Below are 24,306 nucleotides of genomic sequence, written 5' to 3' on the forward strand. Positions count from 1 at the left end.
TCCATGCTGATGAACAACATCCCCACAGCATGATGCTGCCACCACCATGCTTCACTGTGGGATGTTGTTCTCGGGGTGATGAGAGGTGTTGGGTTTGCGCCAGACATAGCGTTTTCCTTGATGGCCAAAAAGCTCAATTTTAGTCTCATCTGACCAGAGTACCTTCTTCCATATGTTTGGGGAGTCTCCCACATGCCTTTTGGCGAACACCAAACGTGTTCGCTTACTTTTTTCTTTAAGCAATGGCTTTTTTCTGGCCACTCTTCCGTAAAGCCCAGCTCTGTGGAGTGTACGGCTTAAAGAGGTCCTATCCTTCAAGGTTACCTTTGGTCTCTTTGTTGCCTCTCTGATTAATGCCCTCCTTGCCTGGTCCCTGAGTTTTGATGGGCGGCCCTTTCTTGGCAGGTTTGTTGTGGTGCCATATTCTTTACATTTATTAATAATGAATTTAATGGTGCTCCGTGGGATGTTACTGATATTTTTTTATAACCCAACCCTGATCTTGTACTTCTCCACAACTTTGTCCCTGACCTGTTTGGAGAGCTCCTTGGTCTTCATGGTGCCGCTTGCTTGGTGGTGTCCCTTGCTTAGGGATGTTGCAGTCTCTGGGGCCTTTCAGAACAGGTGTATATATACTATATGTGACAGATCATGTGACACTTAAATAAAGTCCACCTGTATGCAATTTAACTAATTATGTGACTTCTGAAGGTAATTGTTGCACCAGATCTTATTTAGGGGCTTCATAACAAAGGGCGTGAATACATATGCATGCACCACTTTTCCGTTTTTTATTTTTTTGAATTTTTTGAAAACAAGTAATTTTTTTCATTTCACTTCACCAATTTGGACTATTTTGTGTATGTCCATTACATGAAATCCAAATAAAAATCCATTTAAATTACTGGTTGTAATGCAACAAATGTAGCCTATGTTTTGGTCGTTCCACTTTGTTTCTGAAATCACCATTACCCACTAATTAACTTGTCATTTTTGCAGATTAAGTGTTTGAGTTAGTAATGAGATCAAACAGGAGCTAGTTTTTGGTTCTACCTGGAACCAAAAAGGGTTATTCAAAGGGTTCTCCTATGGGGACTGCAGAAGAACCCTTCTAGATAGTACCTTTTTTCCCATGCTTATACAGAAGCCTACAGAGCACATTAGATTGGATTTTATTGTCCTCCAAGAAGGAAATTAATTTCCACATGCTTGTACATAGACATAGAGACCAACAACAAACCCATACACCCAATCATAACATTTACAATAACAAACCAAACCAAATTTCCCTACTGTATAGAGAGCATACACTTCCTACGTAGCCCATTCTCTACAACGGTACTACAGTAGTTTACCTATTGATGTACTGATTGTGCTCATAGCCCTGTGAGCCAGACCACACTCAGTCTAAAATGGCCTTAGAAAAGCCCTAATTGGTTATGAGCTCAATGGCGCTGAGGGGAGATTGTGTGTGACACACCAGAACAGAGAAGCCCTTTAAGACCTGAACATACTGTGGCTGGATGGGAGATAGATGAGGGATGAGTGGAAAACACAAAGAGAGGGGGGAAATGGAATCGGAAGTCTACCAGGCACACTGTTCAGTTCAATGGAGGCAGTGGTGGTGGCTGGCTTCTCCTCTCCACTGAGATTGATATAGGGGTAGTGGGGTAGTCTGGTAGCTCAGAGCGAGAGCCTCTGCTGGTACCTACAATCATGTATACATGTATGTGGGTACTTACAGTGCTCCATGCCCAGGATATCAAGGACGATCTCTCTCAAGTAGAGGCAAGGAGGGGAGGAGGAGCAGTAAGGGAGGAAGAGGGGAGGAGAGGGAGGAGTATGATGCTGGTACTCACAGTACTCAATGCCCAGGACAATGTCTCTGAAGTAGAGGCGTGTTTGCTCCTCAGTGAAGGGGCTGTCTGTGGGGACCTCCATCACTGGACTGGGACCGCATCAGGAACCAACACATAAATACACAGAGAGAGTTAGCAAGAGAAAAAGACAGAGAGAGAGGGATAGAGACAGATAGAGAGACAGACAGACGGAGAGACAGAGATACAGGGAGACAAAGAGAGATCTTTTTGTCATTAACCGCTGGAAGGATACCAGTTAAGATACTTTAGTTCCATTCCATATGGCATTTGAATACAGCCTGTATACTGTATATAGATCCAAATCCAAGCACACTCTGGAGCAGATTGTACAAACAATAATGTTACACAAGACAAACACACAACCTCCCACGTCACTGGCACCCAAGGACCAGAACAGCACCACCGGTAACAGCTCAATGTCTCCTGCTCACATAGACAGGACTTCATTTAATTCAGGGCTTAAATGGAGCATGACCAATCTGTCCAGGCTATCCACAAAATAGTAGAGACTAGAGACATAGCTACCGTCTGTTACTGACTGTTAATTATCTATGCTTAGTCACTTTACCCCTAGCTAGATGTACAAATTACCTCGACTAACCCGTACCCCCGCACATAGACTCGGTACCGGTACCCACTGCATGTAGCCTCGTTGTTGTTATTTTATTGTGTTACTTATTATTATTTTATACTTTCGTTTATTTGGTCAATATTTTCTTAACTCTTCTTGAACTGCACTGTTGGTTAAGGGCTTGCAAGTAAGCATTTCACAGTATGGTATACACCTGTTGTATTCGGAGCATGTGACAAATAAAGTTTGATTTGATTTAACCACCAAATCACTAATCAGCTATTCGACAGACAGCTAGCTACAACACTCAAATGTGTCTGAAGTCCTCCATTTCATTACATGACTCCAACTAAATGGCTATATCCTGAGTGTGTATAGATGGAAGGAGAAATGGAATTGAAGTTAAAGGGAAACTGCGTTTCCATCTCCTCTCCGGGATGAAATAGACCATTACGAATCTATCTATTCTCTCACTCCCCCCCCCCCTTCTCTCTCCTTACCTTTCCACTTCTCTCGGTTCTCTGTCTGGCAATGGAAGGTCAGTACCTACCCTGGAGATCAAATAATCACTTCTCTCTACCTCACTCCTCTCCTCTCCTCTCTCCCCTTTTTCTTTTCCTCTCCTCTCTTTCTCACTCTCTCTGTCTGAGTAACAGTTAAATAGGCAATAGGTGGATTAGCTGGGAAAAGTTGACCTTCCATTGAAGCAAAATGTCATGATTCAGAAATAACTCCCCCATGCGACAACCTCTATTTCTTCTGTTTTCTTCATAATGTCATAAAGCCATTAGCTTCACATCAAAGTGACTTCTTGGTGATAGAAACAGGGGAATAGTATTACTAATAGCTGATCATGTGCTGTGAAAGTCCTGCCTACTTCCTGGATCATGTCCCATACTGTTTTTGAATGGGATTCACGAAAGGTTGAACCTTTTGTGTAAAATATCATTTAACATACTGTTTATCTTAAATGACAGCATTTTAATGAATTTGATGATAATACTCTTGAATCCCATTCAAAAACAATATGAGACATGATCCAGGAAGTAGGCGGGACTTTCGTAGAGTATAGCTGATATTAATATCACATTTGGGTCTTTGGTGTCCAAAGCGTCTAAGGTCCAAAATGTCTTTGGGTCCATTTTTCTACAGGAAGGGATGTATAATTATTAACTGGACATGAAAGGGTTACCAACAGAGCCCAACCAGTGGGGCAGAAAGTGTAGAGAAACCCTGGTGCAGTGGTGTAGTGCTAATACCACTGGTAATAACTGTCAAGTGTAAAACATAAGCACATAATGAATCCCTCTGGTGAGAGAGAGAGAGAAGGGGGGAGGGAGCAGTGAACAAACACAGGCACTACATCAGCTTTGAGTAATGAAGGAGAACACCGGAGAGAGGGAAGAGAGGAGAAGGGGGATGAGGGGAAAAGGGAAGAGGGGATGGCAACCTGGTCTCAGAGCATTTCATTAGTCTGTATGTAAATCCGAGCAGTGGTGGAAAGTACTTAAGTAAAAAATACTTTAAAGTACTACTTAAGTAGTTTTTGGGTTATCTGTAATTTACTTTATTATTTATATTTTTGACAACTTTTACTTTTACTCCACTCCTTTCCTAAAAAAATTTACTTAATGTACTTTTTACTCCATAAATTTTTCTTGAAACCCAAAAATACTTTTGGGTTTCATTTTGAATGCTTAGCAGGACAGGAAAATGGTCCAATTCACACACTTATCAAGATAATGTCCTTGGTCACCCCTACTACCTGTGATCTAGCAACTCACTAAACACAAATGCTTCGTTTGTAAATTATGTGTTGGAGTGTGCCCCTGGCTATCCGTAAATTTAAAAAACAAGAAAATTCTGGCGTCTGGTTTGTTTAGTACAAGGAATGGGAAATTATTCATACTTTTACTTTTACTTTTGATACTTAAGTATATTTTAGCAATTACATAAACTTATATTTAAGTTTATGTAAAGTTTAAAGAAAAATAAGTGTTAAGAAAGTATTTACTTAAAATAAACTGAAGTAAAGAAGAAAAAAAGAAAAAAGTAAAAGGGGAAAAAAATAAAAATACCAAATAATAAAATAACAGTAACGAGGCTATATACTATGTACTGGTACAGAGTCAATGTGTGGGGGGCAATGCAAATTGTCCGGGTAGCCATTTGATTAGATGTTCAGAATTCTTATGGCTTGGGGATAGAAGATGTTAAGAAGCCTTTTGGACCTAGACTTGGTGCTCCGGTACCACTTGCCGTGCAGTAGCAGAGAGAACAATCTATGACTAGGATGACTGGAGTCTTTGACAATCTTTAGGGCCTTCCTCTGACACCGCCTGGTATAGAGGTCCTGGATGGCAGGAAGCTTGGCCCCAGCGATGTACTGGGCCGTGCGCACTACCCTCTGTAGCGCCTTACGGATGGATGCAGAGCCGTTGCAGTACCAGGCAGTGATGCAACCAGTCAGGATGCTCTCGATGGTGCAGCTGTATAACTTTTTGAGGATCTTAGGACCCATGCCAAATCTTTTCAGTCTCTTGAGGGGGAATAGGTGTTGTGGTGCCCTCATCACGACTGTCTTGGTGTGTTTGGACCATGATAGTTTGTTGGTGATGTGGACACCAAGGAACTTGAAGCTCTCAACCTGCTCCACTTCAGTCCTGTCAATGAGTACGTGCTCGGCCCTCCTTTTCCTGTAGTCCTTGATCATGTTGAGGGAGAGGTTGTTACCACACTGCCAGGTCCCTGACCTCCCTATAGGCTGTCTCATCGTTGTCGGTGATCAGGCCTACTACCACTGTTGTGCCGTCTGCAAACTGTGGAGTGCAATAGAGATTGCGTCATCTGTGGATCTGTTGGGGAAGTATGCAAATTGGAGTGGGTCTAGGGTTTATGGGATAATGGTGTTGATGTGAGCCATGACCAGCCTTTCAAAGCACTTCATGGCTACAGACGTGAGTGCTATGGGTCGGTAGTCATTTAGGCAGGTTACCTTCTTGTTCTTGGGCACAGGAACAATGGTGGTCTGCTTGAAACATGTTGATATTACAGACTCAGTCATGGACAGGTTGAAAATGTCAGTGAAGACACTTGCAAGTTGGTCAGCGCATGCACTGAGTAACGTCCTGGTAATCCGTCTGGCCCTGCGGCCTTGAGAATGTTGACCTGTTTAAAGGTCTTACTCACATCGGCTACGGAGAGCGTGATCACATAGTCGTCCGGAACAGCTGGTGCTCTTATGAATGCTTCAGTGTTGCTTGCTTCGAAGCGCGCATAGAAGACATTTAGCTCATCTGGTAGGCTCGTGTCACTAGGCAGCTCGCGGCTGTGCGAGAATGTGATATGTTACATTTCATATGGTATGTATTCATTTGTGGAAGTCCATTCCCCATTTCGTATGAGATGTTACGAATTACAATACGTATTATATGTTACGAATTCGAAAACGTACAATATGTTACGAATTAGCAAAACGTACAATATGTTCAGAATTTGCTAAACTTATGATATGTTACAAATATTGCTAGGTGGCTAGGTTGCTAATGTTTGATAGCTGGCTAACGTTAGTGAGGCTAGGGGGTTAGGGTTAATGTTTGGGTTAAGTTTAGGAGTTAGGTTAATTGGTTAAGGTTAGGGGAAGGGTTAGCTAAAACGGTTACATTTAAGATAGGGAAAGGGTTAACTAACATGCTAAGCAGTTGCAATGTAGCTAAAAAGTAGTAAGTAGTTGAAAAGTTGCAAATTAGCTAAAGCATAAGTTGTCCATAATGAGATTTGAACTCGCAACCTTTGGGTTGCTAGATGTTCGCATTATGTGCCCCAACCATTCACCCCGACCAACCACTCTAGTTTTGTTTTTGCATTAAGTAACCATATGTCTTTTGTAACCATACCAAACATAACATATCATACTAATTTAAGTATCCTGAATTTACGTGTACTATGTCATGTCTAGTCTATGAGACCAGGATGGGGGTGGGGATAAGGCTTTAATTATTGTTGCAAAAAGTGCTACTCACCCCTTTGGCATCAAATCAAATACTGCAGGAGAGGGAGAGAAGAGAAACACATCAGTCTACATACGGTGCATTCAGAAAGTATTCAGACCCCTTCCCTTTTTCCACATTTTGTTACATACAGCTTTATTCTAAAATGGATTAAATAAATAAAACATCTCATCAATCTACATACAATACCCCATAATGACAAAGATAAAACAGGTTTTAGACATTTTTGCAAATGTATTAATAATAAAACGCAGAAATACCTTTTTACATAAGTATTCAGACCCTTTGTTATGAGACTCAAATCAAATCAAATTTTATTGGTCACATACACATGGTTAGCAGATGTTAATGAGAGTGTAGCGAAATTCTACACTCGAACTTGAGCTCCGGTGCATCCTGTTTCCATTGATCATCCTTGAGATGTTTCTAGAATTTGATTGGAGTGCACCTGTGTTAAATTCAATTGATTGGACATGATTTGGAAAGGCACACACCTGTCTATATAAGGTCCTACAGTTGACATTGCATGTCAGAGCAAAAACCAAGTCAGGAGGTCGAAGGAATTGTCCGTAGAGCTCCGAGACAGGATTGTGTCGGGGCACAAATCTGGGGAAGGGTACCAAAACACTTCTGCAGCATTGAAGGTCCCCAGGAACACAGTGACCTCCATCATTCTTAAATGGAAGAAGTTTGGAACCAGCAAGGCTCTTCCTAGAGTTGGCCACCCGGCCAAACTGAGCAATAGGTAGAGAAGGGCCTTGGTCAGGGAGGTGACCAAGAACCCGATGGTCACTCCGACAGAGCTCCAGAGTGGAGATGGGAGAACCTTCCAGAAGGACAACCAACTCCAACTTCATGGTAGAGTTGTCAGACGGAAGCCACTCCTCAGTAAAAAGGCACATGACAACCCACTTGGAGTTTGCCAAAAGGCACCTAAAGGACTCGCAGACCATGAGAAACAAGATTCTCTGGTCTGATGAAACCAAGATTGAACTATTTGGCCTAAATGCCAAGCTTGACGTCAGAGGAAACCTGGCACCATCCCTACGGTGAAGCATGGTGGTGCCAGCATCATGCTGTGGGGGTGTTTTTCAGTGGCAGGTACTGGAAGAGCAGTCAAGAGTGAGGGAAAGATGAACGGAGCAAAGTCCAGAGAGATCCATGATGAAAACCTGCTCAGAGCGCTCAGGACCTCAGACTGGGGGCGAAGGATCACCTTCCAACAGGACAATCACCCTAAGCACACAGCCAAGAGAACGCAGGAGTGGCTTCGGAACAAGTCACTGAATGTCTTTGAGTGGCCCAGCCAGAGTCCGAACTTGAATCCAATCGAGACCTGAATATAGCTGTGCAGCGACGGTCCCCATCCAACCTGACAGAGCTGGAGAGGATCAGCAGAGAAGAATGGGAGAAACTCCCCAAATACAGGTGTGCCAAGCTTGTAGCATCATACCCAAGAAGACTCAATGCTGTAATCACTGCCAAAGGTGCTTCAACAAAGTACTGAGTAAAGGGTATGAATACTTATGTAAATGTGTTATTTATGTTCTGTTTTTTTGTGCAAAAATTTCAAAAAAACTGTTTTTGCTTTGTCTTTACAGGGTATTGTGTGTAGTTTGAAGAGGGGGAAAAAACAATTTAACCCATTTTAGAATAAGGCTGTAACATAACAAAATGTGGGTAAAGTCAAGTGGTCTGAATACTTTTCGAATGCACTGTACAGTACATACATGTCTGTCAAAGAGACTGTAGTATATTCTAGAACTCGGCACAATGGGTTGAAGACTGACAGACACAAACACCAAGTTACAACACCTTTTCACACGAGGCCTTAAATGAGCTAAATCATTTCATTAGCCAATGGCCGTAAAAATCTGTACATCCCCCTTTCCCTACTAGTACTGATCGAAGGAATCCAGCCATAGTCTATGTACCCTGTGGAGTTGTGGTGCACTCTTAGAAAATAAGGTTCTTCCTAGAACCATAAAGGGTTCTTCATTTGACCCCATAGGAGAACACTCTGAAAATATTTTCAGGGGGTTCCAAATGGAGCCCTTTTACTAATACAATGTTCTACGTGAAACCCTTTCACCACTAAAAGGTTCTAAGTAGAACCCTTTTCACCGCTAAAGGGTTCTACTTGAAACCAAAAAGGGTTCTCCTATGGGGACAAATGAAGAAACCTTTTTTCTAAGAGTTTGTGGTAAGGGCTTCATTAATGAGCTATCCTCTAGTTTAGCATTTTCATATGGAGTCAGCTGTGCCAACTGCCAAGGGCAGCAACAGGCCGATTTAGAGTTTAAGATAAGCACGCTCAACTTGGACTTTCACATAAATCATTCATTAATGTCAACGGGTGATTAAGTGCACAGCAAGAGAGCGGGAGAGAGCAGTTTGGTGAGGTACATACCCATGTGGAGGTTGTCCTCTGCAGGATCATCCAACACCTGCAACAATGATAATACATCATCAGGAATACCTCATATAATAGAATACACAACAGGTAGAATAAGGACATGGCATTAGCATTGCACTGAATAATCCAGCGTAACAAGTATTCATTGGCCTTTAAAGTATGTGAGATGCCAGTTTGAATTGAGGCCCAAATGAGGAGGATATTAATATCTAACATGTACTCTATCATTGTACTAACCATCTGTGACAAATGAAATTGCCACGTTACGTTTTACATTTTCCTCTAGCAGAGACAGTAATATTTTAAAAGAAGAGAAAGGTTCTGAGCATAATAAGAAAATTTTACTGGTCTAGAATCTAATATTGGCTGTAAAATTCATTAACAAAGCACTATTAATATGATCCCATCCCAGACCCAACCCAGGCCTAGTACAGTAGAACAGTGGTTGCCAAACTGTTTCACTAGGGCCCCCCTTACATCATTGGGGAACATCCCACTCCATTTTAAAGCTAATTTCCTGCAATTACATTTTTTTTGCCATGGGATGGAAAGAACAAGCTAATTTCCTGTTATTCTACACATTTTGCCATGTCTTATGTGTGTTCATGTGATAGCAAAATCAATGAGCAAAAACACCTCGCTAAAAAACATTAGTTGACATGGGTTAGTTGATCTGGACTTTTCTGGTCTGAAATGTTAGGAATATCTTTCTTTCTTAATGCGTTTGAGCCAATCAGTTGTGTTGTGACCAGGTAGGGTTGGTGTACAGAAGATAGCCCTATTTGGTCATTTCTCTTTGCTTATTTGAGCTGTTCTTGCCATAATATGGACTTGGTCTTTTACCAAATAAGGCTATTTTCTGTATACCGCTCTACCTTGTCACAACTCAACTGATTGGCTCAAATGAGTAGGTGTGACCAAACTTTTTACTGGTACTGTACATATATACATACATAACATATACAGATAAATAAATACATAAAAATGAAACAGGCATTTGAACCCTGTCTGGCACAATGAGAAGATTCATGTGGGACACAAGCCTATACACACGTGCCATTTATCACATGGAAGCTAATTATTTTCATAATTTAATTATAGGTAGCCCTTTTTCTTTTATTCCTGGCTTTATCTAAATATTCCGCAAACGGGAATACACAATGAACAAAAAAACATTTCAGTTTCTCCTCATTGCTCAGCCACATAATGCCAGGGTTTGTTTGAATTCAAGACCAGATTGATCTCAATTTGTCATTGTCAGATTAGCCACGCATTTCGGTTTCTTAATCTGGCCCTGGGAAAGGAGGGCGGCTGGCTGCTCTGGGATGGGGCTGTAGAGTTGAAATACTAAGCTAAGAGGAGCTCCACTTTCACTGTAAACTCATTACGAATGACTGGCACAGTGCTGCTGGGAGCCCCAGAGGTACCCATGGCCACCCACTGACTCCATCCCATCCCCAGTGCCTCCACCCTGCCCTCCTTTCACTGTAAACTCATTATGACTGGCGGGCCTGGCATGGTGCCACCCACTGACTCCAGCCCCAGCCCTCCCCGAGCCCTCTATCCACCAACGCCTAGCCCTCCACCCACCCAGCCCTCCATCCTGCTCTGATGAGGTACCCAATTACGTCTGGGAGCCCCCGCCATCTGCCTGTGATTGAAGAGCACTCTGATGTTGTCACTTGGGAGAGGAGCGAGAGGGTCAGTGCGGTGCTTGTCTGTCTCTCATCTCTAAATCAGTGCCTCTCCCATCTATTCCCATCTCCTTTACATAAGCCACTGTGGTAAGCAGAACTTGGCTGCATCCCAAATGTCACCCTATCCCCTATACAGTACACTCCTTCCCAGCTAGCACATTTGGTTCCTTGGAAATTGTGTGTCTGTTTTTGGTTTCACATTGTTGTGGGAATGAAGCCATAAATTTGAATGACTGGTAAAACTAAATGTTTTTTCAACGTTCTGAGAAGAGAAGTGAAAATGTTGGCTGTTCTGGGAACATACACTACCGTTGAAAAGTTTGGGGTCACTTAGAAATGTCCTTGTTTTGTTGTCCATTAAAATAACATCAAATTGATCAGAAATACAGTGTAGACATTGTTAATGTTGTAAATGACTATTGCAGCAGGAAACCACAGATTTTTAATGGAATATCTACATAGGCTTACAGAGGCTTATTATCAGCAACCATCACTCCTGTGTTCCAATAGCACGTTGTGTTAGCTAATCCAAGTTGATCATTTTAAAAGGCTAATTGATCATTAGAAAACCCTTTTGCAATTATGTTGGCACAGCTGAAAACTGTTGTACTGATTAAAGAAGCAATAAAATTGGCCTTCTTTGGACTCATTGAGTATCTGGAGCATCAGCATTTGTGGGTTCGATTACAGGCTCAAAATGGCCAGAAACAAAGATCTTTCTTCTGAATCTCGTCAGTCTATTCTTGTTCTGAGAAATGAAGGCCATTCTATGTGAGAAATTGCCAAAAAAGTGAAGATCTCATACAAAGCTGTGTACATTTGTAGGGTTCTGGGATGTTCTGAAACGTTTTACACTGGTTCCGTGAAATTTGTCCTGGAATGTTTTATGGGCGATCTGAGAATGGAAAATATAGGTTATTTGAAGGTAATTAAATATGTGACTGACCGGCTCAAATTGGTCTTATGTAGGAATATTTTTAATTGTTTTTGGTACCTACTGTAGAGCCTACACCCATTCAGCATCGTTCACACCCTCGTAAGCTTTAGCCCCACCTATCTCTGCTTTTCCAACAGTCATGAAGGAGTTCCCACAAATGCTGAGCACTTGTTCGCTGCTTTTCCTTCACTCTGCGGTCCAACTCATCCCAAACCATCTCAATTGGGTTGAGGTCGGGTGATTGTGGAGGCCAGGTCATCTGATGCAGCGCTCCATCCCTCTCCCACTTGGTCAAATAGCCCTTACACAGCCTGGAGGTGTGTTGGGTCATTGTCCTGTTGAAAAACAAATGATAGTCCCACTAAGCGCAAACCAGATGAGATGGCGTATCACTGCAGAATGCTGTGGTAGCCATGCTGGTTGAGTGTGCCTTGAATTCTAAATCAATCGCAGACAGTGTCACCAGCAAAGCACCCCACATCATCACACCTCCTCCTCCATGCTTCACGGTGGGAACCGCACATGCAGAGATCATCCGTACATCTACTCTGCGTCTCACAAAGACATGGCGGTTGGAACCAAATATCTTAAATTTGGACTTATCAGACCAAGGACATATTTCCACAGGTCTAATGTCCATTGCTCATGTTTCTTGCCCAAGCAAGTCTCTTCTTCTTATTGGTGTCCTTTAGTAGTGGTTTCCTTGCAGAAATTAGACCATGAAGTCCTGATTCACGGAGTCTCGTTTGAACAGTTGATGTTGAGATGTGTCTGTTACTTGAACTCTGTGAAACATTTATTTGGGCTGCAATTTCTGAGGCTGGTAACTGTAATTAACTTTTCCTCTGCAGCAGAGGTAACTCTGGGTCTTCCTTTCCTGTGGCAGGCCTCATGAGAGACAGTTTCATCATAGCGCTTGATGGTTTTGCGACTGCAGTTGAAGAAACTTTAAAAGTTCTTGAATGTTTGACCTTCATGTCTTAAAGTAATGATGAACTGTTGTTTCTCTTTGCTAATTTGAGCTGTTCTTGCCATAATATGGACTTGCTCTTTTACCAAATAGGGCTATCTTATTTTTACCACCCCTACCATGTCACAACACAACTGATTGGCTCAAACACATTAAGAGGAAAGAAATTAAACAAATACACTTTTAACAAGGCACACCTGTTAATTGAAATGCATTTCAGTTGACTACCTCATGAAGCTGGTTGAGAGAATGCCAAGAGTGTGCAAAGCTTTACCTACTCGTCAGCAAATTCTTACAAAGCACCCCGCCCTCCTCCCCCTTTTTCTCAGTCTTTTCTTCACGCTGATGACAGGGATTTGGGCCTTGTCTTGACAAAACAGTATATCCTTTGCGTTCGACTCATTAAAGAAAAAATCTTTGTCCAGTTTGAGGTGAGTAATCGCAGTTCTGATGTCCAGAAGCTCTTTTCGGTCATAAGAGACGGTAGCAGCAACATTATGTACAAAATTTGTTACAAACAATGCAAAAAACAAACAAAATAGCACAGTTGGTTAGGAACTCGTAAACGGCAGCCATCCCCTCTGGCGCCATTATTAAATGTATCTACTGTTGCACACAGTATGTATGTATAGCGCGTAATGTATTTACTGTTTTATTCACGTTTTCAAGTACTGGTGACAAATCATGCATTCCGATACTTGCATAGATTGTAATGGACACATATGAAGCTTGTACTGATTATGATGAGATAATGCTAAGCTAATTCCTAGCTTTGTGTGGCTCCATGTTTGTTGACATCATACAATACATTCTGGTTGTCACGTAAATGTCTGTCAGAACAAAGACGTTATAGCAAAACGAGGTGAAGGGATGGTTCACTCGTCTTTTGAGTAAACTTCCAGAAGCGAATGATGACAGTAAATGATGATAGACGACACAACCCCTTCAATATGCATACTGCAAACAGACCCAACTCATCTTACAACCTCGTTGCGGCGTGCACAAACTACCCATCTTCGGGTTACTTTAGATTTTTACTCAATTATTTTGATCACTGGTGAAGTCACTTGTGATGTGATGAATTGTAAATAGTAATTGCTATTAGATAATTCATGTATGGTTTCTGTCGGTCAGAGACCTAACACCGCTTGTGTTAGGTAACTTTCCTCAGTTAGCGCTACGACTAATGTAGCCTACATTTTCCGGTTTGGATGAGAATTGTGTTATGCTCATTCTGTGAATGTCTGAACATTGCATCCAAAAATAAACTGCTCATATTGAGGACAAAATGTTGTAAAGACTGTTTGTGCAAAATGTTTTTGTAAAAAAACTATGTGGCCAGCTCAAACGCTGACTGTTGTAATCAATCGTAACAGCACGTTCTCAAAAAGTGTTCTAATCACACCCGTTTGAGCGTACGTTACAGGGACAACTGTAGAATGATCAGATCACACCCATTTGCTCGTACATGTCAAAGGGTTAAAAAGATAGAAGGTAAACAGAGAATTTTGTTGATAATGAGAACGGAATGTACAGTTGAAGTCGGAAGTTTACATACACTTAGGTTGGAGTCATTAAAACTCGTTTTTCAACCACTCCACAAATGACTTGTTAACAAACTGTAGTTTTGGCAAGTCGGTTAGGACATCTACTTTGTGCATGACACAAGTCATTTTTCCAACACTTATTTACAGACAGATTATTTCAGTTTGAATTCACTGTATCACAATTCCAGTGGGTCAGAAGTTTACACACACTAAGTTGACTGTGCCTTTAAACAGCTTGGAAAATTCCAGAAAATGATGTCATGGTTTTAGAAGCTCCTGATACGCTAATTGACATCATTTGAGTCAATTGGAGGTGTACCTGTGGATGTATTTCAAGGCCTACCTTCAAACTCAGTGCCTCTTTGCTTGACATCATGGGAATATCAAAAGATATCAGCCCTCAGGAAAACAATTGTAGACCTCCACAAGTCTGGTTCATCCTTGGGAGCAATTTTCAAACGCCTGAAGGATCCACGTTCATCTGTACAAACAATAGTACGCAAGGATAAACACCATGGGACCACACAGCAGTCATTCCGCTCAGGAAGCAGATGCGTTCTGTCTCCTAGAGATTAACGTACTTTGGTGCGAAAAGTGCAAGTCAATCCCAGAACAACAGCAAAGGACCTTGTGAAGAAGCTGGAGGAAACAGGTACAAAAATATCTATATCCACAGTAAAACGAGTCCTGTATCGACATAACCTGAAAGGCCGCTCAGACTACTGTTTGCAACTGCACATCGGGACAAATATCATACTTTTTGGAGAAATGTCCTCTGGTCTGATGAAACAAAAATAGAACTGTTTGGCCATAATGACCATCGTTATGTTTGGAGGAAAAAGGGGGAGGCTTGCAAGCCGAAGAACACCATCCCAACCGTGAAGCACGGGGTGGCATCATCATGTTGTGGGGGTGCTTTGCTGCAGGAGTGACTGGTGCACTTCACAAAATAGATGGCATCATGAGGTAGGAAAATGATATGGATATATTGAAGCAACATCTCAAGACATCAGTCAGGAAGTTAAAGCTTGGTCGCAAATGGGTCTTCCAAATAGACAATGACCACAAGCATACTTCCAAAGTTGTGGCAAAATGGCTTAAGGACAACAAAGTCAAGGTATTGGAATGGCCATCACAAAGCCCTGACCTCAATCCTATAGAACACATTGTGGGCAGAACTGAAAATGCGTGTGGGAGCATGACTCAGGTATACCAGCTCTGTCAGGAGGAATGGGCCAAAATTCACTCAATTTATTGTGGGAAGCTTGTGGATGGCTACCCGAAACGTTTGACCGAAGTTAAACCATTTAAAGGCAATGCTACCAAATACTAATTGAGTGTATGTAAACTTCTGACCCACTGGGAATGTGATGAAATAAATAAAAGCTGAAATAAATCATTTTCTCTACTATTATTCTGACATTTCACATTCTTAAAATAAAGTGGTGATCCTAACTGACCTAAAACAGGGAATGTTTCCTTGGATTAATCGTCAGGTATTGTGAAAAACTCAGTTTAAATGTATTTGGCTAAGGTGTATGTAAACTTCCGACATCAGCTGTATATTTTTTATATATTTAAAAAAACAGTAGGAAACGTTATGCAGAAGTACTGAAATTCCCATAGAAGAACGTTGTTTTCTTAACGTTCTCTCAACTATTTGAGAACATTCCATTGTCAAACCAGTTGAAGAACTTCCCTAGAACATTACCCAAAATGGTATTAAATGTAAACATGTTTGAAGAAACTTCTGTTAAAGTAATGAAATACCAATAAAATAACGTTTTTTTGTCAAGTTCCTTAAATGTGCTGAGAATGTTCCAAAGCCAAGCAATTTTATTGCACCATTCCCTGGAAGTTGTGGGAAGGTTGTAAAAATACAATCACGCTCTCACCAAGCTTTAAAAAACATATGGTTCTCAGAACGTTATGTGCTAGCTGGGTAGGCTCTACCCTCACCTCCACCAGTTTGACTATGTTGAGATGGTCCAGCTTCCTGAGTATGGCAATCTCCTGGTAGACCCTCTCCAGGGGGCCTAGGACTTTGGGCTGCTCTCCTTGGACCGCCACCTTGGGTCCTCTAGGAGGGGGGCGACCTGCAGGGAATCACAACAGCCACACAAACCACCAACCTCACGTCAGCTGACAATTCCATTAAATTCAATACAATTTTATTAATCTATTCAGGCGCAACTAAGAAAGGCAATTTAGTTGAAAGCATCCTAATCAACACCCTCCACAACAAAGTCCCTGTTAGCAGTCTCACAAAGCATATATGAGACACAAGTCAATAATTATACTTTCACCAGTGAGTAAGTCAAGTTAAAATCACTCATATCTGGGTACATGAGAGAAGCCAAGTGTATACAGGAGTCATGCCACTGCTTAAGATTAGTGTGACCACATTTAAAATACCCAATTGTGGGGACAAGGGAATGATTTTGAGGGACATTCACGAGACAGACTAGTGTAGCTTACATAGAACAGCTAGTGTGAAACTGAATGTGATTTTTTTATTCATATTTTAATAGGCTTCATATAGCCTACCATTTTTATTTCATATTAATACTTTTGCTTATTCAATCTGATCACTAACATAGGCCTACGACATTGCACCAAATCTTGTTTCAAAAACATCTCATCTGTTCTTCAGAACCAAAGATTTGCTTGTTTTGACTGTTGACCAATGACCAGTCATCAGCATTGGCACACAAACATGGGCGAACATATCCAGATTAGTGACCTGAAAGCGGTTGTTTCATTTTCTATGGGTTTTCATGGCAAAAACAGAGTAGCCTACCTACACTCATATTATCCATATAAAATACAATTTAGCAATCTGCTACAGATGCATCTTTGCCAGACATGGTGATGATTCCATTGATTATTTTCATATTTCAAATAGGCCTAGTTTGGGTGGGTTTCTAATTATATACCTCAGTGGTTATGTGTCTAGAGATAGCTGTAACATCGTACTACCTGCAATACTTATGGGATGAAGATATAACATATTCTGACAAATGAATTACAATATTTGTGAGGAAGACAAAAGCTAGACAAATCATGCTTTCCATCCAAAGTTAAATCTAGAATTGGCTTCCTATTCCGCAACAAAGCATCCTTCACTCATGCTGCCAAACATACCCTTGTAAAACTGACCATCCTACCAATCCTCGACTTCGGTGATGTCATTTACAAAATAGCCTCCAAAACCCTACTCAATAAATTGGATGCAGTCTATCACAGTGCCATCCGTTTTGTCACCAAAGCCCCATATACTACCCACCACTGCGACCTGTACACTCTCGTTGGCTGGCCCTCGCTTCATACTCGTCGCCAAACCCACTGGTTCCAGGTCATCTACAAGACCCTGCTAGGTAAAGTCCCCCCTTATCTCAGCTCGCTGGTCACCATAGCAACACCTACCTGTAGCACGCGCTCCAGCAGGTTTATCTCTCTGGTCACCCCCAAAACCAATTCTTCCTTTGGCCGCCTCTCCTTCCAGTTCTCTGCTGCCAATGACTGGAACGAACTACAAAAATCTCTGAAACTGGAAACACTTATCTCCCTCACTAGCTTTAAGCACCAGCTGTCAGAGCAGCTCATAGATTACTGCACCTGTACATAGCCCATCTATAATTTAGCCCAAACAACTACCTCTTTACCTACTGTATTTATTTATTTATTTTGCACCCCATTATTTCTGTCTCTACTTTGCGCTTTCTTCCACTGCAAACCAACCATTCCAGTGTTTTTAGTTTTTATTTTACTTGCTGTGTTGTATTTACTTCGCCACCATGGCCTTTTTATATTTTTATTTATTTATACATATATTTGTTTGCCTTCACCTCCCTTATCTCACCTCACTTGCTCACATTGTATATAGACTTATTTTTTTTCACTGTATCATTGACTATATGTTTGTTTTACTCCATGTGTAACTATGTGTTGTTGTATGTGTCGAACTGCTTTGCTTTATCTTGGCCAGGTCGCAATTGTAAATGAGAACGTGTTCTCAATTTGCCTACCTGGTTAAATAAAGGTAAAAAAATAAATAAAAAAAATGCTTTCCATCAGATCTTGCATCCTCCGCTGTGGTAGACCATATGATCCTGCCTGCTCTGGACTCCAGAGAAGTGAAAATGTGACATGATATCCTTAGTTGATACTGACTGCTAACATAAATGACTTTCAGCTCAAAATGCAGGTCTAAAACCCAGGTTATTTCTATATCTTGTGTTTTGAAAATGCATCACCGTTTATGGCTATAATGACAAGCTACATTTGCGCAGCGATTGTGCGCGCGTGTTCACGGGGGTCGCAAGCTTTGAACCACTCCTTTTTGGGGGTCGAGGGTCAAAAAGTTTGAGAACCACTGAGCTAGCGAACAGATTGCTGATTTCCTGTACAACTATAAGATCGGGTGCAGCTCAAATTGTATGAAGTCAAATTGTATGAAGAGAGGATTTCCGTAAATAAATATGCAGCTCAAAAAATTGTTTGGTGATCAAGAATATTAACTGTTTACTTTTTTTTTTTTTACTTGACTTGAGACTGAACTTGAAAAAACTTGTGATTCGACTTGCTCTTAGAATGCACGTCTTGGACTTGACTCGAGACTCAACACATTGTAGTTGGGAGTCGACTTTAGAACGGGATCTTGTTGTGACTTGAGACATGTCTGTGACTCGAATAATAGTGGCTTAGGCCTCCTTACTTTTGTAGCTCTTCGTAAGTAGTCCTCTCCAAGCTGTGCTCTCCAAATTTAGCTGGAATTTTGCCCGAAACGATTTGAAAAATGTGATTGGTTGACGATATGACATTGGCCCACGTCTCGATTTTGCGCTGCACGGAATAACAGATCTCAACAGCAATTGGCAGCAATTGGAGAAGTGTTCTACATCACCATCACTACATTCTACGGAAACTATTCAGACCCCTTTCCTTTTTCCACATTTTGTGCCTTATTCATCAATCAGCACACAATACCCCATAATCACAAAGCAAAACAAGTTTTATACATTTTTGCAAATGTATTAAAAATAAAAAACAGAAATACCTTATTTACAAGTGTTCAGACCCTTTGCTATGAGACTCGAAATTTAGCTCAAGTGAGTCCTGTTTCCATTGATCATCCTTGAGATGTTTCTACAACTTTCTGGGAGTCCACTTGTGGTAAATTCAATTGATTAAACATGATTTGGAAAGGCACACAGCTGTCTATATAAAGTCCCACAGTTGACCGTGCATGTCAGAGCAAAAACCAAGCCATGAGGTCAAAGGGTTTATCCGTAGAGCTCCGAGACAGGATTGTGTTGAGGCACAGATCTGGGGAAGGGTAGCCAAAACATTTCTGCAGCATTGAAGGTCCCCAAGAACACAGTGGCCTCCATCATTCTTAAATGGAAGAAGTTTGGAACCAGCAAGACTCTTCATAGAACTGGCCGTCCGGCCAAACTGAGCAATCGGGGGAGAAGGGCCTTAGTCAGGGAGGTGACATCTCTGGAGACACCCGAAAATAGCTATGCAGCGACACTCCCAATCCAACCTGAGAGAGCTTGAGAGGATCTGCAGAGCTGAATGGGAGAAACTCCCCAAATACAGGTGTGCCAAGCTTGTAGCGTCATAACCAAGAAGACCTGAGACTGTAATCGTTGCCAAAGGTGCTTCAACAAAGTACTGAGTAAAGGGTCTGAATACTTATGTAAATGTTATATTTCAGTTTGTTATTTTGAATACATTTGCTAACATTTCTTGCTTTGTCATTAAGGGGTATTGTGTGTCGATTGATGAGGGGGGAAAAACTATTTCATTCATTTTAGAATAAAGCTGTAACGTAACAACATTTTGAAAAAGTAATGGGGTCTGAATACTTTCCCGAATGCACTGTATATCTTGTCATAGGTGCAACCCCAAAAGACAGGTTGGAATGTATGACTGAAATTCAGGACAAATCAACCTTTTTTTGTAAATTAGTGGTGTTTTAATTTGTTGATAAAATGCAGGATTGTTTGGTTGCAGGACGCGGGACAAGGAACTGAAATGTGTGACTGTCCCGCACAATCTGGAGCATGTGGTCACACTACTTAACATCCTATCTGTATCCTTTGTTTGATGGTCCTTCGAGCTGGATCGTAATTATATAATATATTCCATTTAGAAGACACTTTTATCCAACATGACCTACAGTCATGCCGTGTATACATTGTTTATGTGTGGGTGGTACAGGGAAATCAAAGTCACCAACTGAGCTCCAGAGGACCAGAGACCAATGAGTGTTGAATGTGTAAAAGCCAAACCGTGTTCCACGTACGAGGGAATCCATACTGCTTCATCAGCTTCTTCTTGGACACCACCTTCATGGCCTGGAAGAGAAGGAGAGCGGAATGAGATTGGTGATATTGGTGAGCTAACATGCCATATATTTCATTCTGGTCACTCACTATTAGTTGAATCACTATAACAATAAACACACACACACACCATACAGTGCACTTTAGTGCAGAACAGATACATCAAGTTTATTCAATAAGTTTGTTAATTCATTATACCATCCATTTATTTATCCATCCATCCATCCATCCATCCATCCATCCATCCATCCATCCATTTCTTCATTCATTACATGTTGAACAGGATTAAGAGAGAGAGACTAACAAAAATGGGCTTACTAGATACTGTACATACAGAACAGAACAGCTATTTTTCAGCATTCAATAAATGTCATATTCATTAGCGTTCAGTACACAATGGTCAGTGTGACACTCGCAGTCAAAGCATCCTAATTTCGAGTGAAATGGATGGCATAATAACATCTCTCACTTCCTGGATTCATTTCCATATTAATAAAAGAAAAGCTTTCATAAATATTGTTTCTTGTGCTAATGACATACTTAAAATTCCCAGCACCTCTCTCTCTGCCGGTGGGTAAGTGATTGCATAAATGACTATAGAAATGAAGTGACACACGGTGGAAGATGGCTTCTGTTAAGGAAGGGTTGACTTCTGTTAGTGACTAGTTTAACTCTTCTAGCTACCATGTAGAATATAGTTATGGTAATGACTCCAGAAAGCAAGCTGATGGTCCAATACTGGAGCCTACAGTTTGTTACCATGCAGTAGGTCTACAAGGTGCGGTGGCCACTGGCCATACATTCAAATATAAACTCATTAACTAGTTACCTACAGTAATGCTATTGAAGTTCAACCCTACACTTTCTTCTGTAAGTAAGATCTTTCAATCCTTCAGCTCAGGATAGAATTAAAAACATTCTGTGACATCACATCTTCAGAGTATTCTGGTGTTCAAATGATGCGAGAGCCCAGTTCCTTCAGTGGCACACAGACACACACACACACACACACACACACACACACACACACACACACACACACACACACACACACACACACACACACACACACACACACCTAATTACCTTCTCCTCTATAGCACTAATTAGGTGTTAATTCCTTGCACCTGCGGATTAAATGTATTTTTGTGTTGGCTAATGAATAAGACCCATCTGAAAGCATCACACAGCTTTATTACTGGCAGCATTCATATTCTCCCTGTGTGTGTAATGTTAAGGACATCAGATGCTGTTCAGACACGATGATGAAGGACAATGGATGGTGCATATTTTATAGGAGATCATTTCTGTTTCTCCCAGCACCACCACCATGCTAGTACATTCCCTGATTCTGCGTGTAACGTCAGGGACATCAGACTAGTCGTTGTTCAGCAAATGAAAAGGATGAATGGATAGTGCATATCTCAGAGGAGAGATGTTTTGTCATTCTGTTAATTCCACCGCTACAGTTACAGTACCACAATCAGTAGTGTTACTAGTTATTCCCTGCCTGTGTCAAAGATCACAACATTGAAGCCTATTCGAGATCCAACAGATCCACAGATGACGCAATCTTTATTGCACTCCACACGGCCCCACATGGACAAAAGGAACATCAACATGAGAATGCTGTTCATTGACTACAGCTCAGCGTTAAACACCATAGCGCCCTCCAAGCTCATCACTAAGTTAAGGACCCTGGAACTGAACACTTCCCTTTGCAACTGGATCCTGGACGGGCCGCCCCCAGGTGGTGAGGGTAGGCAACAACACATCCGCCATGATGACCCTCAACACAGGGGCCCCTCTGTGGTGCGTGCTTAGTCCCCATCTGTACTCCTTGTTCACCCACGACTGCGTGGCCCCGCACGACTGCAACACCATCATTAAGTTTGCCGACAACACGACGGCGGTGTGCCTGATCACCTAATGAGACAGCCTATAGGGAGGGAGTCAGAGACCTGGCAGTGTGGTGCCCGGACAACCACCCATTCCCTCAATGTCATCAAGAAAAAGGAGTTAATCGTGGACTACAGGAAACGGAGGGCCCGAGCACCCACAGCGACAGGGCTTTAGTGGAGTGGGTCGAGCGCTTCAAGTTCCTCGGTGTCCACATCACTAAGGATCAGTCATAGTCCAAACACACCAACACAGTCGTGAAGAGGGCCCGACACTGCCTCTTCCCCCTTCAGAAGGCTGAAAAGATTTGGCATGGGCCCTCAGATCCTCAAAAAGTTCTACAGCTGCACCATTGAGAGCATATTAACTCGCTGCATCAATGCTTGGTATGGCAAACTGCTTGGCATCTGACGGCAACGTACTACAAACGGTAGTGCGTACGGCCCAGTATGTCACTGGGGCCGAGCTTCCTGCCATCCAGAACCTCTATACCAGGCAGTGTCAGAGGAAGACCCTACAATTTTTCAAAGACTCCAGCCATAGACTGTTCTCTCTGCTACCACACAGCAAGCAGTACCGATGCACCAAGTCTGGAACCAACAGGACCCTGAACAGCTTCTACCCTCAAACCACAAGACTGCTAAATAGTTAGTGAAATAGCTACCCGGACTATCTGCATGACCCCTTTTGCACTAACTTTTTTGACTCATCACATACACTGCTGCTACTGTTAATTATTTGTCACTTTATTCCTAGTATATGTACATATCTACTTCAATTACCTCGTACCCCTGCACATCCACTCAGTACTGGTACCACTGGTATATGGCCAATTATTGTTACTCATTATATATCTATTATTACGTGTTTTACTTTTCTATTATTTCTCTATTTTCTTTCTCTGCATTGTTGGGAAGGACTCATAAGTAAGCATTTCACTGTTAGCCTGTCTAGCCCCAGCGTTCCGCTAGCGGAACTCCTCCCACATTCCACTGAAAAAGCAGTGGAAAAAAATATTCCAATATTCCAATACAGCAAATGAAAGATACACATCTTGTGAATCCAGTCAACATGTCCGATTTTTTAAATGTTTTACAGCGAAAACACCACATATATTTATGTTAGCTCACCACCAAATACAAAAAAGGACAGACATTTTTCACAGCACAGGTAGCATGCACAAAGCCAACCTTACTAACCAAGAACCAACCAAACTAACCAAGAAACAACTTCATCAGATGACAGTCTTATAACATGTTATTCAATAAATCTATGTTTTGTTCGAAAAATGTGCATATTTGAGCTATAAATCAGTTTTACATTGCAGCTACCATCACAGCTACCGTCAGAAATAGCACCGAAGCAGCCAGAGTAATTACAGACACCAACGTCAAATACCTAAATACTCATCATAAAACATTTCTGAAAAATACATGGTGTACAGCAAATGAAAGACAGGCATCTTGTGATTCCAGCCAATATTTCCGATTTCTTAAGTGTTTTACAGCGAAAACACAATATAGCATTATATTAGCTTACCACAATAGCCAGAAACACAAGCCATTTACCAGCAGCAAAAGTTAGCGATCGTAACAAACCAGCAAAAGATATATAATTTTTGACTAACCTTGATAAGCTTCATCAGATGACAGTCCTATAACATCAGGTTATACATACACTTATGTTTTGTTCGAAAATGTGCATATTTAGAGCTGAAATCAGTGGTTATACATTGTGCTAACGTAGTAGCAACTTTTTCCCACAACATCCGGATATTTTTCTGACACTCACATATTCTGACCAAATAACTATTCATAAACATTACTAAAAAATACATGTTGTATAGGAAATGATAGATACACTAGTTCTTAATGCAATCGGCGTGTTAGAATTCTAAAAATAACTTCATTACGACATGCAGTATACGTTATGGCGAGAGCGTGCCCAAAATCTGGGCGCAAACTACTAGTTCACATGTTCGACAGATATATGAAATAGCATCATAAAATGGGTCCTACTTTTGATG

General features: G+C 41.5%; 1 protein-coding gene across 4 annotated transcripts in view; it reads right to left on the reverse strand.

Moving 5' to 3' along the window:
* The window catches only part of camkk1a (calcium/calmodulin-dependent protein kinase kinase 1, alpha a), a 151,021-nt gene that overhangs the window by 33,013 nt on the left and 93,702 nt on the right, over positions 1-24,306 (reverse strand). For all 4 annotated transcript variants that reach the window (XM_071413467.1, XM_071413450.1, XM_071413458.1 and 1 more), the window contains 5 exons: positions 20,342-20,393; positions 15,988-16,124; positions 8,872-8,908; positions 6,474-6,495; positions 1,860-1,948 (listed from right to left, as the gene is read on the reverse strand). In XM_071413467.1, the coding sequence (XP_071269568.1) occupies positions 1,860-1,948; positions 6,474-6,495; positions 8,872-8,908; positions 15,988-16,124; positions 20,342-20,393 (337 nt within the window). The remainder of the gene's footprint in view (positions 1-1,859; positions 1,949-6,473; positions 6,496-8,871; positions 8,909-15,987; positions 16,125-20,341; positions 20,394-24,306) is intronic.

Source organism: Salvelinus alpinus, chromosome 1, assembly GCF_045679555.1.
Source record: "Salvelinus alpinus chromosome 1, SLU_Salpinus.1, whole genome shotgun sequence".
In the NCBI taxonomy this organism is placed as follows: domain Eukaryota; kingdom Metazoa; phylum Chordata; class Actinopteri; order Salmoniformes; family Salmonidae; genus Salvelinus; species Salvelinus alpinus.